This window comes from Lipotes vexillifer, unplaced genomic scaffold (assembly GCF_000442215.2).
Source record: "Lipotes vexillifer unplaced genomic scaffold, Lipotes_vexillifer_v1.1 scaffold554, whole genome shotgun sequence".
NCBI lineage: Eukaryota > Metazoa > Chordata > Mammalia > Artiodactyla > Lipotidae > Lipotes > Lipotes vexillifer.
Genome location: NW_006794635.1, coordinates 270,833 through 287,575, shown reverse-complemented (window position 1 = coordinate 287,575; position 16,743 = coordinate 270,833). Strand labels below are relative to the sequence as shown.

At 41.5% G+C, this 16,743-nt stretch overlaps 2 protein-coding genes across 5 annotated transcripts in view; one reads left to right on the top strand and one right to left on the bottom strand.

Moving 5' to 3' along the window:
- Positions 1 to 10,110, bottom strand: part of RARS2 (arginyl-tRNA synthetase 2, mitochondrial) — a 90,362-nt gene extending 80,252 nt beyond the window's left edge. The window contains exon 1 of the mRNA XM_007467305.1: positions 10,054 to 10,110. Within this exon, the coding sequence (XP_007467367.1) occupies positions 10,054 to 10,089 (36 nt within the window). The 5' untranslated portion in view covers positions 10,090 to 10,110. The remainder of the gene's footprint in view (positions 1 to 10,053) is intronic.
- A 90-nt stretch (positions 10,111 to 10,200) lies between these two features.
- Positions 10,201 to 16,743, top strand: part of ORC3 (origin recognition complex subunit 3) — a 62,495-nt gene continuing 55,952 nt past the window's right edge. For 3 of the 4 annotated variants that reach the window (XM_007467304.1, XM_007467302.1, XM_007467301.1), the window contains exons 1-2: positions 10,201 to 10,326; positions 13,423 to 13,477. Coding sequence is in view for 3 of the 4 variants with exons in the window: in XM_007467302.1 (XP_007467364.1) it covers positions 10,303 to 10,326; positions 13,423 to 13,477 (79 nt within the window). In the remaining variant the exon portion in view is untranslated. The remainder of the gene's footprint in view (positions 10,327 to 13,422; positions 13,478 to 16,743) is intronic. The other variant, XM_007467303.1, reaches the window with a different exon arrangement.

Below are 16,743 nucleotides of genomic sequence, written 5' to 3'. Positions count from 1 at the left end.
ACAAAACACCTCAGCAGTCAAGGAGGCCTCTCCTCTATTCACAGTTAGCAGTGTATCTCCTCTATCAAGTTATGTAGATATAAATTAATAAGGAGGGGAGCTTAAGGCCCTTAAAATCTAACAATTACATAACAACGAAATGCAGTTTGTGAGCTTATACTGGAAAAAAAGGCTGTTGAAAAACATCAACAAAACTAGAATGGACTGTAAAGTAGATAAAAGTGAATTAGTGTGACTACCCAAAGCAATCTACAGTTTCAGGGCAATCCCTATCAAACCACCCATAGCATTTTTCACAGAACTAGAACAAAAAATTGCACAGTTTGTATGGAAACACAAAAGACCCCGAATGGCCAAAACAATCTTGAGAAAGAAAAACAGAGCTGGAGGAATCAGACTCCTGGACTTCAGACTATACTACAAAGCTACAGTAATCAAGACAGTACGGTACTGGCACAAAAACAGAAATAGAGATCAATGGAACAGGACAGAAAGCCCAGAGATAAACCCACACACATATGGTCACCTTATCTTTGATAAAGGAGGCAAGAGCATACAATGGAGAAAAGACAGTGTCTTCAATAAGTGGTGCTGGGAAAACTGGACAGGTACATGTAAAAGAATGAAATTAGAACACTCCCTAACGCCATACACAAAAATAAACTCCCAATGGATTAAAGACCTACATGTAAGGCCAGACACTATAAAATTCTTAGAGAAAAACATAGGAAGAACACTCTAAGACATAAATCACAGCAAGATCCTTTTTGACCCACCTCCTAGAGAAATGGAAATAAAAACAAAAATAAACAAATGGGACCTAATCAAACTTAAAAACTTTTGCACAGCAAAGGAAAGAGACAGAAAGACAACCCTCAGAATGGGAGAAAATATTTGCAAATGAAGCAACTGACAAAGGATTAATCTCCAAAACTTACAAGCAGCTCATGCAGCTCAATAACAAAAAAACAAACAACCCAATACAAAAATGGGCAGAAGACCTAAACAGACATTTCTCCAAAGAAGATATACAGATTGCTAACAAACACATGAAAGATGCTCAACTTCATTAATCATTAGAGAAATGCAAATCAAAACTACAATGAGGTATCACCTCACACCAGTCAGAATGGCCATCATCAAAAAATCTACAAACAATAAATGCTGGAGAGGGTGTGGAGAAAAGGGAACCCTCCTGCATTGCTGGTGGGAATGTAAATTGATACAGCCACTATGGAGAACAGTATGGAGGTTCCTTAAAAAACTAAAAATAGAACTACCATACAACCCAGCAATCCCACTACTGGGCATACACACTGAGAAAACCATAATTCAAAAAGAGTCATGTACCAAAATGTTCAATGCAGCTTTATTTACCATAGCCAGGACATGGAAACAACCTAAGTGTCCATCGACAGATGAATGGATAAAGATGTGGCACATATATACAATGGAATGTTACTCAGCCATAAAAAGAAACAAAACTGAGTTATTTGTAGTGAGGTGGATGGACCTAGAGTCTGTCATACAGAGTGAAGTAAGTCAGAAAGAGAAAAACAAATACCGTATGCTAACACATATATATAGAATACAAAAAAAAAAAGGTTCTGATGAACCTAGGGGCAGGACAGGAATAAAGACACAGATGTAGAGAATGGACTTGAGGACAGAGGGGGGGAAGGGTAAGCGAGGAAGAAGTGAGAGAGGAGTACTGACATATATACACTACCAAATGTAAAAACAGATCGCTAGTGGGAGGCAACTGCATAGCACAGAGAGATCAGCTGGGTGCTCTGCGACCACCTAGAAGGGTGGGATAAGGAGGGTGGGAGGGAGACGCAAGACGGAGGGGATATGGGGATATACGAATATATGTATGCATATAGCTGATTCACTTTGTTGTACAGCAGCAACTAACAAAACACTATAAAGCAGTTATACTCCAATAATGATGTTAAAAAAAAAAGACAAAAAAAAGTGTATCAGTGTGATATGAATCTAGTAGCTGTACTGTGGTTATATAAGGTAAGCCTTGTTCTTAGGAAGTAAACAATTAGGCATTAGGAGGCTACGGAGCATGATTTATGAAACCCACCCTCAAATGATACAGGAAAACAGATTATACAGATATAGAGAGAAAGATGAAGCAAATGTGGTAAAATGTTAATTGGTGAATCTGGATAAGGGTATATGGAGTTCCTTTGTACTACTCTCATGACTTTTCTCTAAGTTTGAAAATACTTCAAAATTAAAAGGAATTAAAATCAACCAGCTGCATTTATTCTAAACTTAACATCAAAACCTAAATGAAAAGGAAGTGAGAAAGGGAAACAAATCTACACTCTGTCATTATGTTTCTGAGCCAGAAATAGCGCTGAATATTTTACAAAAGTCATTCTACAGAATCCAAAGAATTTCGATTTTGAGTCAGACAGTTGGGTTGGTTAATCACTGAACTCCACAATTTTGTAGCTCTGTGACTTTAGATTATTCTTTTCATCTTCTTGAGTCTCAGGGTCCTCCTCTATAAAATGGAGATAATGCTACCAAGAGCACAAGATGACTGAGATGATTAAGTGAGATGATAATATCAAGTACTGCACATCTTATCTGCATAGCACTGTGCTAAGGGTTGGGAGAGAAATCTCTATGGGACTCTTAAGTTTCTGCGTGTCTTGTAAGCAAAGCCCAAACTGCTCTTTGTTCTGGACTATCTTTCCAAGGAGGTTTATATAACAAACAGCTTTGTAAGACAGAAACAGTATCCCAAATCAGAACAAAGGGGAACATGCCTGCTGCCATTATAAAGGTCTCAGGGTCCTCACCTATATAACACACACACTGCCTGTGCAGGTATCGTCTGACCCTCTTCACCATGCCCTGTGGGAAGAAGAGGAGCTTGGGGAACCCACACAAGAAAATGTTGATACTCTGGCTACTACTTTTGCTGGGAATAATAAAATAATAAAAGCCTTTTATTTCGCCCAGGGCTCTCATATATTCTGCCACCATCCATGAACTATGGCTGACTAACTTGTAGGGTAAAATCACAAACCCCTCACAGTTCTCGACACTAAGCACGTTCTGTTAATATTACCTCATTAAACCTGATCAATAGCCCTGTAAAGTTCAGCAAAACGCTGCATGGTACCAGTAAGGTATTCCAAAAGTTGTTACTATTATCTTCTTCATTATCATCATCATCATTAATCCTTGCAATAATCCTGTAAATGAGAAATCAATACCATCATCTGATAGCTGATGGGTTAATTAAAAGCTGCCAAGAGTAAGTCAGTCACATTCATGAAGGGGCTGGAATTTGAATTCTTTCTACCATGTCATCTCACAGCTTTAAAATTATGAACTCATTTGGTGAAGCTGCAAGCTTTATATTATATCCCAACAGCTATGTTTCAGGCACTTCGCTGATCTGGGGAAATAACAGTGAATAAAATATGCTCTCTGTCTTCGTGAAGCTTATAGAGGAAATATACACCAAAACAAGTAACACAAGACCAAATAATCGTTAACTCTTATGTGTTATGACAGAAGCAAACAAGGGACTGAGACAGAGGATAACTGGAGGACATAGTTTCCAAACTATAGGTTGTCAGTTGGGAAGAAATTCAGTGAGTCCCAACCAGCAGTTTTTGGAAAAATGAAGCAGCACAGAATAGAAAAGAATGCACACACATTATAAAGTATTGTTCTGTGAAACTTCCATCTGGCATAGGAAGTCATGGTATAAAATTATTTCCTTTAGGCACAAGGAATAAGCTATGCAATGGGAATGTAATGGCAATGTTAAGAACTTGCTATGTTGGAAAACCAGAAAATTAGTGTGGCTACCACCCTACAGAAAGAAGGGATAGAGTGGCATGAATTGAGGTTGGAAAGAAAGATGTTAAGGTTCTGGCAGTGAATTTGTGTAGTTTTAAACAGATAAGTGATATGATTTGATTTACATTCTAGAAGTCACTTTTGTTGCTATAAGGAGAATGGATTGGAGAGAGGGCAAGAAAGGAAACAGAAAGACCCATCAGAATGCTGGTGTAAGCAGCTGATGTAGGTGATAATGGTAGCTTGGCTTGGGTGTGGGAATGAAAGGACAGCAGCGATGGAAAAGAGTGGATGAATTCAAGGTGTTACTCTGAAGACAGAATCAGTAGAACTTGCTGAAGTGAGCATCAGAGGTATACTCTAAAAAGTCAGTCGCACCCAAATACTGTGGTTCCACGCACATGCCATGCTCTACCATGTCAATGTCTATGCACATGCTCTTCTTGAAATACCCTATCCCCACCAAGCTCTCACTCTACTCACTCTACAACTCTACACATCCTCTCCTCAGGATTGAGCCCCAACACAGCCTTCTCTGACACTAAGAAGCTGTCTTTTCCATATTCCCTTAGCACTTCACAAACGCTTCTAACATAGTGGTTACAGACTGCACTGAAATTACCTGTTTATACAGCTGTTTCTCAAGTTACTCTGGAGCCATGCCAGGGCAGAAAGCATATTCCATTCACTTTCAACCTGGGGACTGACAGTGCTTAGAAAACTTTAGACTCAAAGAACCAGAGAAATGGCAACATAAAAAAATCCCAGCTTTGTCACTGGGTTTGCAGATGGAAAAATGAGGCCGTGAGCTAGTGTAGGAGTGGCTAAGATGACTGAGTAGGAAGACCCTGAACTTACCTCCTCCCAGGGGCACACCAAAATTACAACTATTTACAGAGCAACTATTGATGACAAAGACCCAAAGACTAGCAGAAAATGTCTTCTTACAATTAAAGACATAAAGAAGGAACCACAACTAGATGGGTAGGAGGGGTGGAGAACAGTTCAGTCAAGACCCATACCCCGAGATGGGCAACCCACAAAAGGCAGGAAAATTACAACAGCAGAGGTTCTCCCAAAGGAGCCAGGGGTCTGAGCCCCACATCAGGCTCCCCAGCCTGGAGGTCCTACACAAGGAAGACAAGTCTCAGAACATTTGGCTTTGAAGGGTAGTGGGGCTCACTTTCAGGAGAGCCAGAGGGCTATAAAAAACAGACTCCGCTTTTAAAGGGCACACACAAAATCTCAAACACTCTGAGACCTGGCAGAAGCAGTAATTTGAAAGGAGCAAAAATAAATAAATGAGCCTATGTCAAACTAAAAACTTTTGCACAGCAAAGGAAACTACCAACAAAATGAAAAAGCCCACCTACTGAATGGGAGAAGATACTTGCAAATGATACATCTGACAAGGGGTTAACATCCAAAATATACAAAGAACTAATAAAACTCAACATTAGGAAAAAACCAAACAAACCCCAAAACCCCCCAAAACAAAAAAAACCAACCCAATTAAAAAATGGGTAGAGGACCTGAACAGACATTTTCCCAAGATATACAGATGGCCAACTGGCACAGGAAAAGATGCTCAACATCACTAATCATCAGGCACATGCAGATCAAAACAACGAGGTATCAATTCACACCTGTCAGAATGGCTATTATCAAAAGACAACAAATAAAAAGTGTTGGTGAGGATGTGGATAAAAGGGAACACTTGAGGGGATTCCCTGGTGGCGCAGTGGTTGAGAGTCCGCCTGCTGATGCAGGGGACACGGGTTCATGCCCCGGTCTGGGAAGATCCCACATGCCGCGGAGTGGCTGGGCCCGTGAGCCGTGGCCGCTGAGCCTGCGCGTCCAGAGCCTGTGCTCCGCAACGGGAGAGGCCACAGCAGTGAGAGGCCCGCGTACCGCAAAAAAAAAAAAAAAAAAGGGAACACTTGTGCACTAATGTTGGGAATGTAAATTGGTGAAGCCACTATGTAAAATAGTTTGGAGATTTCGCAAAAAGTTAAAAATAGAACTACTATACAATCTATGAATTCCACTTCTAGGTATATATCCAAAGAAAACAAAAACACTAATTCAAAAAGATATACGCACCCCTGTGTTCATTATAGCATTACTTACTATAGTCAAGGTATGGAAGCAGTGTCAGTGCCCATTAATAGATGTATGGATAAAGAAGATGTGGTGTAGGTATACCATGGACTATTATTCAGCTATAAAAAAAAAAAGGAGTCTTACCATTCGCGACGACATGGATGGATCTAGAGGATATTATGCTATGTAATATAAGTCACACAGAGAAAGGGAAATACAAATGAACAACAATAACCAAACCGGAACAGAGTTATAGCTACAGAGAACAATTGGTTGCTGGTGGGGAAGTGCTGGAGGGAGGAGAGAAAGAGGTGAAGGAGATTAAAAAAAAAACTGTAGATTCATTAATCAAAATTTGCTGAATGAATGTACCCTTTCGTGTAATACATTCCTTCACTCCTAAACTAGATAAGGACCCTCATTCACAGAGGTATGTATTGCACATATTTTTATTTTATTTATTTTTATCCTTGTTTCAGATCATCTCTTTTTTTAATTAATTAATTTTGGGGGCTGAGTTGGGTCTTCTTTGCTGTGCACGGGCTTTCTCTAGTTGTGGCGAGTGGGGGCTACTCTTTGTTGCTGTGCGCAGCCTTCTCATTGTGGTGGCTTCTCTTATTGTGGAGTATGGGCTCTAGGCACGTGGGCTTCAGTAGTTGTGGCATGCGGGCTCAGCAGTTGTGGCTCATGGGCTCTAGAGTGCAAGCTCAGCAGTTGTGGTGCACAGGTCTAGCTGCTCTGTGGCATGTGGGATCTTCCCGGACCAGGGCTCAAACCCATGTCCCCTGCATTGGCAGGTGGATTCTTAACCACTGTACCACCAGGGAAGTCCCAGGTCATCTTGATGACCTTTTGTTTGGGGAAATATACATTTACTTGGTTTATGTTGTCAGACAACTCTATTACATTCTGTTTAATGATCAGATCGTGCTGCTTGCCTTCACAAACAGCATAGTGTATAAGACGAAGCTGATTTTGAAGTTAGACAGATCTCTGTTCATAAACCAACTCTTCAATTTATTGACCAAGAGATGTGGGTAGCTTATTTAATCTCTCTAGATCTCAATTTGCTCAACTGTACCATAAGGTTAATATTTCTCTGTTTTAGGGTTGTCCCAGGGCTTAAATGTGAACGTGAAGTAATTAGCACAAATATACTCAATACATATGAATTCCTGTTTCTCCGACGTGCTTTCTTTACAAGGAAGAATATAGCCTTTGCAAAACTAAACACAAATTGCTTCTGGTCATGGCACCGTCTTGACCTAAGGGCTTCGAATGGAAGCCACCTCACACACACACACAAAGCTTGGACACTGAGGTCTAAAACTACCTATGCTGGACATAGTTTACTGTCCACATTAACATGACTTTATTATTTCTTTGTCTTAATTAGCATAATTTAACTCTTCTGGGAGACTCCTGCCCAAATAGCTAGATTGTTCACTATAGGAACTTCCTGAAAAATCTATCAGTTCTGCAATATAAAGAAAGCATCAACAGTTCATGTCCTAAGAGTCCTTGCTCTTTCCATCAATTTTTTTTTTTTTTTTTTGGCACCGTGCGGCATGTGGGATTCTCAGTTCCCCGACCAGGGATCAAACCTGTGCCCCCTGCAGTGGAAGTGGTGAGCCCTAACCACTGGACCACCAGGTAAGTCCCCCATCAATCTTAAAACTGTTAAGATCAGTATCCAATCCTCATCAAGCCATCTCCTCCACTTTCCTGTCCTCTCACCCTCTGCCACTGAAAGACCAGGCTTAAACCATACTTCAAATGCCTTCCCAGCGAGAGATACTACCAAAGCTCTGTTGCATTAGTTCAGTAAGCCATGAACCCAGCTTCTTCTTATCAAATGGTCCATTGTTGATACTTGGGAAGCTGGCACTGGACAGGGCAGTACTGCTGCAGCAAAAATAGAAATGAAGTTTTCCCTCTCCTGAGAACAAGGAAAATAAAGGGAACAGTGAACAGGCTAGAGAAGAAACATAACCTGGCCTGAAGAGTTAATCCTCTCCTCAAGGCAAGGAAAATAAAGGGAACAGTGAACAGGCTAGAGAAGAAACATAACCTGGCCTGAAAGAGTTAATCACTCCTAGTTTTTTTTTTTTTTTTTAACTGTTACTAATCTGTAGTGTCTGTTAACTAGATTTGTACTTCACAAAGCTAACCTATTACTCTTTAACAACACTATGTGAATTACATCCTGGACTCCCTTGTAGCAGATCACCCTTGTAGCTTTTGCATTTCAGAAGAGGTCACAGGCCTATAACCCAGAGACAAATGGACCCAATTACGGGGCTGCCTGACGCCAGCTGTGACTATTTTGAAATAATGCAGGAAGAAGAAGAATGCAGGACCTTGACTACTTTGATCCTTATCTTATACCCCGGACTGCTGTGAGCCCCACATATAAAATCTTCTCCGATTCCCGAAGGAGAGGGGGACAAAGTTCTTGAGGCACTAGCCTGCTTTGTTTTCCCTTCTGCCTGGCAGAAAAATAAAGCCATCTCTCTCTTCCTCCAAAATCTGTCTCCGTATTTCTGTTCGGTGTCAGTGCACAGGGAAGCCGATATTTCGGCAACAGTACATCTCCAAGCATAAAGTCAAGACAGAGGGATTTCCAGAAATACTGTAAAAATGAACTAAACGAAATACATATTATATGCCAGACAAAGTATGTCCACTAATGTGTCCATTACAAGGAAACAGGTTTGTCAAAACTACAACAGAAAGTTTTGTTGAAAAACTGCATAGTTGGCCGACGCGTTTTAAAAATTATTTATGATGAAATCTAATGTTCCAGTGTTTTATTCCCATCCTCATTACAGAGTTGTTCAAATACTGAAACCGAGTCCCCCTAAAACCAAGTCCCTCTGCCAAGTTTATGATTAACCTCTCTATCCAGAACGTTATTCCCTTTCTTGTCTAACACCTGTTCCCCTCAAGACTGAGGAGTATCAAAGAAAAGGGGGGATTGAAACCGAGCAGGACCCCGCGGGGCCCTCCCAGGTACAAAAGACTTTGTATTTCCTTGTTTCTCATTTGTAGGAAAAAGGCTTAGCCCCCTAGACCTTCCCCGAGTTCCAAAGGGCAGATTCAAACAGTTACTCATCAGAAAAGTGAGGACATACACAAACAAAGGAAAAGCAGTAAAACAGAGCAGCGAAAAAGCGGAATCCTAGTTCCCCCTCAGGGGATACACATAACAATATACTGTATCTTAGAGTTCTTCTACTGGAACTAAGGCCCCAACCCAGGTGGAGGATGGTAACTACTAGCTAAGAACCCAGATTGGTCAGAACCTAGGGAATGAGATGTTGATCTTTTCTGACCCTGGTGACTTCTACTAAAGCCTGTACTCTCAACCTTTGCCCCAATTCTATATTGAATTCACCTCTGCTCAAGCACCTTCAGGAATATGCACATACCTTGAGCTTAATGCTTCCCCAATTTTGCCATCTGGGGAGATACTGCTTCGGGAAATATCCCCCCTCACCCATCCCCCTCCCCTTCTCCTTACTTGCTGCAAGTAATAAATCCTTCCTTCTCCAGATCTTTGGGTTGGTTGTGTCTTTTGCCCCCATGCTCACCAAGAGGCAAACCCAGCTTTCCGGTAACAATATGCCTCAGAATCAAGAAAAACAAGGTCTCATGTTATCTTTGGAGTTACCAAAAATAATGCTAGGACAGGCAGCGAAAATGACTGGAAGAGAAACGACCAGTTTTCAAACTAGATCCTTCCAAATGAAAATTCAGATCCATCATCAACTTCACTAAGCGTATGGAGCACTAATTTCTAAAGGGTCTAATCATGGCCCACTGACTTGCCACCCAGGTAAAGCACACTGAGCTGTCAGGCGGTAAGCCGTGAGGGAAGCAACATGTGCCTCTCAAGGTTTACTTTTCACTCTGAGAAACTGATCTGGGCCGCAAGCTCGACTCTCGACTGGGTTTGCCTCGGCGGCTCAAGCAGCTCCAAAAAAGGGGAAGGAGTCAGCAGAAACAAAAACAGGGTATCCGCGGAACCCGCCCTCTCGATGACTGGGGACTGGCCCGAAGCGGAGCTCGGGGCGCGGGGGCCCTTTATGCTAGTTTCCGGGCCCGTACCTGACAGGCGATAGACCTGCGGAAGCCGCACGCCATGTCTGCCTCCACGAAGCGGGTCCCAGCTGGATGGTGTTGAGCTTCGCCCCGCCCTCCTCTGCACGCCCCGCCTCCGCGCGCCGGAAGCCCGCCCCGGAAGGTGCTGCCAGCCAATCAAGGAGCCGTTTAGCCCACCACTAACCTCTGCCCCGCTGCCGCGAGGGAGCGCGGGAAATCCCGGGTGCATCTGGAATTTCGCAGGTGGCGAGGACCATGGCCACCTCTTCGGTGTCCAAGGTATGTGGGGGCGGGCGCCCACTGGGACTCCACAGCTGCCTCACTCCCTTATGAAGAAGGGATGAAGCGGAGGTTACGTAGACCTCGTTGTACCGGCTCGAGGGGAGGGGATGGCGGGCCGAGCTGAGGCGTCTTTGCTCCACGTCCAGTGGAGGCCGGCTTTACTTGGGGAGCGGAAACGCCGAGTTGCCTTAGTGTTCTTTCTGCCTCGGAGGAATTTTAAGTTCTGGTTTGTGGAGGTCGGATGCCCCGAGGATGTGTCCCAGTCTCTCCTCCTTTTTCCTTCTCATGTATAATTATTGTGAGCCAAAGGCTCTGTTAGGTACCGAGACACAAGTGGTAAACAAAATAAACACAGATATTTCCATCATTACCGAAAATTCTATTAGACAGTGCTGTTACAGACCAAGTAAAGTAAGACCTTTAGTAATATTAGGAGTACGGCCGGAAGCCCCTGAAAGTTAAGCTATCCGATAAAGCTGAGAATGCAGATAAGTTGCAAAGACATTTGTCCCTGTGTTGAAACAGTAAATTAATGAAGAAGGCTCTACCATGGATTTAATTTTTAATTTTGATTAAAATTACATTAAAATAAAATGATGAGACTCAGTGCCTTCCAAGACTACATATCCAGGAGGAACTACGAGCCATAGGATTTAAGCGTACTGAAGACTGACCGACTGTGATAGGTGCAAATGCCAGAAGAGCTTAACTGCTAGTTTTTTGGGGGTTTTTTTGCGGTACGCGGGCCTCTCACTGCTGTGGCCTCTCCTGTTGCGGAGCACAGGCTCAGCGGCCGTGGCTCACGGGCCCAGCCGCTCCGCATAACTGCTAGTATTTTTTATGAGGGATGGTACTGTCTTTGTTCTGTCCTGGTTATGAAGTTCCATAGGTTTTCAGTGGTCTGTCCCCTAATCCTTTTTGTTGCATAAGCCTTTCTTATTTTTGTGTATCTTGCAGAATTGTGAGAGGTTTGTTTTTTTGTTTTTGCTCTTTTCAGGAAAACATTTATGACGAGAAATGCTTGTATTGAGATGATGATGGAGACCTTACATAAATAAGAATCTTTAAGGATTATTTCATTGGTTCATGGAACTGTCAGCTTCCTTTTTTTTCCCCTGTCTAAACTTTGCTTGTCATATTTTTTGGCTATTGGTTCTCCTCCTAATTTCTTCCATCTCCAACACCATCACTTGATCAGTAGTGAAAAGTGGATAACGATATTACTCCTGCTGCCATACATTGGGATCCATTCCCAGCACTCTTCATGTCTCACTCCTTCATAGCTCCTTTTCCTGTTTCTGAATTACAGGTGGCTATAGAAAGGAGGCAGTGACAAGCTTGTCATGGCACCAAATGATTTTTCTAAAAAAATTTGTGTGTTTTAAATAGTTCCGTTAGTTGCAGATATAAGAATGTAAGGCACAATTCTTATTTTGGACCCTGTAATCCAATGGCCAGTTTATATTTGTACAGCTGTCTTTAGGTTTATCCTGAGGTGACTTTTTCTAGCTATATTTCTTTCATTTTCCATAGAAATGGGATTCTAAGAAGCTGTCCATGATGTACGGCTTTAGAATTGGTAGAACAAATGTGGGACCAGCAGCTTACAGCCTGTGTATCACTAGTCAGATAATAACATGAGACTAAATATAGCTAGGAAATTACCAGAAAAATTATTTGGCAAGCATTGGCCCATTATGTATATTGATTGCCTAACGTATGTGTAAACACTATCGTAAACATTGGGGAAACAGTTATGAATTAAATGCAGTCTGTACTCTGAAGGTGCTCACAAGCTACTTGGGGAGGCACTTCCCTGGCTGTTCAGTGGTTAAGACTCCATGCTTCCACTTCAGGGGTCACGGGTTTGATCCCTGGTTGGGCAACATGTACCACACACACACACACACACAAAAAAAAAAGATGATAAAAAATATATATATATAAAAAACTACTTGGGGAGGGCTTCCCTGGTGGCGCAGTGGTTGGGAGTCTGCCTGCCGATGCAGGGGACGCGGGTTCATGCCCCGGTCCGGGAGGATCCCGCGTGCCGCGGATCGGCTGGGCCCGTGAGCCATGGCCGATGGGCCTGCGCGTGTGGAGCCTGTGCTCCGCAGTGAGAGAGGCCGCAGCGGTGAGAGGCCCGCATACCACAAAAACAAACAAACAAAAAAACAAAACAATTAAAAAAACGACTTGGGGAGACAGCTCCATAAATATCATACATAGTAAGGGTGACTTAAAGCGAAATAAAGATATTCAAGTACTGTGAGATATTAGGGGAAAGAATACTTTTGACTAGAGAATTGGAGAAGGTTTCCCAAAGCAGGTGAGTTTGAGTTGAACTTTAATGGACAAATGAATAAGAATTTATCTGATGAAGAAAGGTATGTAAGGTGAATCAATAGCCAAAACTGTCTGTGTCCTGTCAAGTTTCTAGATACTTGGAATTTAATTCAATAATAAATACTTCTTTTGAGATAAGAGGGCATCAATATTTTTAATCATCTTGATTTTCATTTAATGCATAGTACTAATGTTCTTTCTTCACTAGGTTTTATAAAAATGGAACCTTTCTGGGTTTAAATTTCATCAGCTTTTATTTTCTTTGTCTGTCTCTTAGATTAGGTCCCAAAGAGCAAAATCAAAGATGAGCTTCCCATGGGAAGGAGGAGAAAGAAGTGGTTAGTCCCCTTGTTGTTTAAGAATTTTCCTTCTGTAATTCAGATTGAAGAAAGATGATTTCTTAGCACTTTAAAGAAACGCCTTGGGGCTTTTCTGGTGGCGCAGTGGTTGAGAGTCCACCTGCCGATGTAGGGGACATGGGTTCGTGCCCCGGTCTGGGAAGATCCCACATGCTGTGGAGCGGCTGGGCCCGTGAGCCATGGCCGCTGAGCCTGCGCATCCGGAGCCTGTGCTCCGTAATGGGGGAGGCCACAACAGTGAGAGGCCCGCGTACCGCAAAATAAATAAATAAATAAACGCTTTAAAAAGAAAAAAATCTGCTTATCCATAAAATACTAGGTTAATCAGATTTGTCTGCTTCTTGGCTGCTTTGACTTTATGCTTTTTTTCTCTCTTTCTTTTTTATAGGGTTGCTTTGTGTTTAAGCCAGACTTCAAAAAGAGAAAGATCTCTGTGCCAATAGGTAAGATGTCTTAATATCAGATTTGTTAGTTTTCCTCCTCCAAGTCTTGAACTAACCTAACTCTTATTGAATTAGTAATTCTGTCTAAGCTTGCTTTACTCACCATGCTGATATAGCAGTAATGTTCCAAGGCATAGGACAAAGCGATAAGGGGCACTCCCCAGGGCTCTAATCTAAAAGGGAATCCAAATGTACCATCAAAAGGCAATTCGAAATTTCCTTCAAAAGGTATGTCACCATTCTTTAAAAGAGATTGTCTTAAAAATCTCAGTGATTTCTTGGGATGAGGTAGGGAGTATTGACTGCAGAAGGGCAGAGGGACCTTTTGTTTTTTTGGCTGCATTGGGTCTTAGTTGAGGCATGTGGGATCTCTGTTGTGGTGCAAGTTCTTTGTTGTGGCACATGGGCTTCTCTCTAGTCGTGGCGTGTGGGTTTTCTCTCTCTGGTTGTGGCGTGTGGGTTTTCTCTCTCTAGTTGTGGTGCGCGGGCTCCAGAGTGCGTGAGCTCTGTAGTTTGTGGCATGCGGGCTCTCTCGTTGAGGCATGCAGGCTCAGTAGTTGTGGCACGCGGGCTTAGTTGCTCTGTGGCATGTGAGAATCTTAGTTCCCCAACCAGGGATTGAACCCGTGTCCCCTGCATTGGAAGGCAGATTCTTTACCACTGGACCACCATGAAAGTCCCAAGAGGGACTTTTGGAGTGATGGGAATATTCTGTAGACAGAGGATGGTTATGTGAGTGTATACCTTTGTTAGGACATATCAAACTGTTAAAATGGACATATTTTATTATTTGTAAATTATACCACAGTAAAATTAAATTATTAAAAAAAAATTGTCTTCACGTTCTTTACTTATCTCCAGATATCTGTTTAGTGATCAAGTTAAGAAGACTTGACTACTTCAAACAAATCAAGATGTTATTATCAGTCAGAAAATGTTTATTGTACTGTTTCTCAGTGGGGCCTGCAGATTGGAATCACTTGGGGAACTTTAAAAAAAACTTGATTCCCAGGTCATATTCAAACCAGTTGTTATCAGAATGAATTGTAGATTCACATGCAGTTATAAGGAAGAGTGTAGAGAGTAGAGAGTACCCTTGAACCCTCACCCAGTTATCCCCAGTGATAATGTATCGCATGACTATAGAACAGTATCACAGCCAGCAAACTGACAGTGGGATAATCCATCGACCTTATTCCGATTTCAACTTGGAGAGTGTCTTAAAAACACCAATGCCCAAACCGCAGCCCAGACCAACTGAATCAGTATCTTTGGGAATGGGACCCAGGTGTTGGTATTTTTTAAAAGCTCCTCTCAGGCATGTTGAGTATTTACACTCACTGTTCAGCACTGTGAAGATTAATTCGGATGGAAAAATTATGATGTGCAATTAAGCATATTCATTCACACTCATTTTTAAATTTTGAATTAAAAAAGAAAAACTGGACTATACTATTGTTTGACTAAGGAGATAAACAGCTCCAATATATAGAATTGGATTTTTCTAAATCATCTCATGATGTAGACCTTTAAGGTGTTAATCCTTCAATTTGAGACCAGCTAGGTAAAGTACCTGTGCTCAGGGAGCAAATAATAAAATAATGGTCCATATTGAGGGCAATAGAGGGTAGAAAGTGTGACTTAAGATAAGGATGCAGTTTCTCATTAATAGGAGAATAAACAGTGGTGTTGAACTTTACACTCATAGATTTAGTCTCAAAAAAACCTGAAGCTTTCTATGTTCCTTGCCCTCCTCACCTCCCCAAATAAAAAGTGACAGTGATAGACTTGGAAATAGTGAATGAAGAAGAGCTACATTATAAATTATTTTGTTTTTAAGTGATTGACTTATCAACATATTTCTTTAATGTTGGAGATTGCTAAACTTAACTAGAAATAGTTCATTTTCAGAGAAAAATTCAAGACTTGTTCCCCTGTTATCCATGAAGGACACATAGCATGAAATGACATCTGGTATCATGAGCAATGCCATTATAAGTAATAAAAGCACTAACATTTATTGAGTGTTTTTAATGTGCCAGAATATTTTAAGCACTTTATATGTGTTAAACTATGAAGAAAGTATTATTATTATCTCCATTAAAGTATATCAGGATATCTAGATATAGAAAGAACTTTCTCAGTGATAGTGCTAGCAAGTGGCAGAGCTGGGATTTGAAACCAAGCTGTCTGATCCCAGAGCCTAAGGTCTAACCACTACCTAATAGTGTTTCTCATAATTCAAGGCAAGTTTTTGCTTAGAACTCTTTGTATTGAATTTCAGCTATAATTTATTAAGATTTGTGAGTCAATGACAATTAGAAGGAAAGCTTCTTAACATGGAAAAGGATTTCTGTTCCAAACTATCAGTTAACATTAAAACTTGTTGGGAGGATACTAGCAGCATCTCAGTGAAATCAGGAAAATATTGTTAATTTTTAACTTTTTGTTAAAAAAATTGTGTACTTTCACAATTATTATTTAATACCATGAAAGTTCTAGCTGTTGCAATAAAATACCTAGCAGTAAACAACAAGAACTATGAAGGAAAGTAGAAAACTATAGGGCATGTAAATTATTTGATTATAAAAAAAGAGACCTGTAGTGTTTTGGGATGTGAATTTTTTGAAACATATTTAAAAATGTCATTTCTCCCCAAATCAATCTACAGATTTTATTTTATCCAGTCAAACACCAGGGTATTTAATTTTGAGAAATGACAAATTTAATTTGGGAGAATGTCTTAAATTTTTTAAAATTATTTTATTTATTTATTTATCTATCTATTTATTTATTTATTTAGGGCTGTGTTGGGTCTTCACTGTTGCGCATGGGCTTTCTGTAGTTGCAGCGAGCAGGGGCTACTCTTTGTTGTGGTGCGCGGGCTTCTCATTGTGGTGGCTTCTCTTGTTGCGGAGCACGGGCTCTAGGCGTGTGGGCTTCAGTAGTTGTGGCACATGGGCTCAGCAGTTGTGGCGCGCAGGCTCAGCTGTGGCGCATGGGCTTAGTTGCTCCGCGGCATGTGGGATCTTCCCGGACCAGGGCTTGAACCTGTGTCCCCTACATTGGCAGGTGGATTCTTAACCACTGGGCCATCAGGGAAGCCCTTAAATTTTTTTGAAAGAGAATAATGTTTGGTGGCGCTGGGAGGATGCTGTGGATCTGTTTGATGTTAGGATGCACTACAAAGCTCTAACAGTTACAGGAGTTCAGGACTGCCATGGGAGTAGAACTGGATTCAGTAGAACAAAGGAAGTTCAAAAACA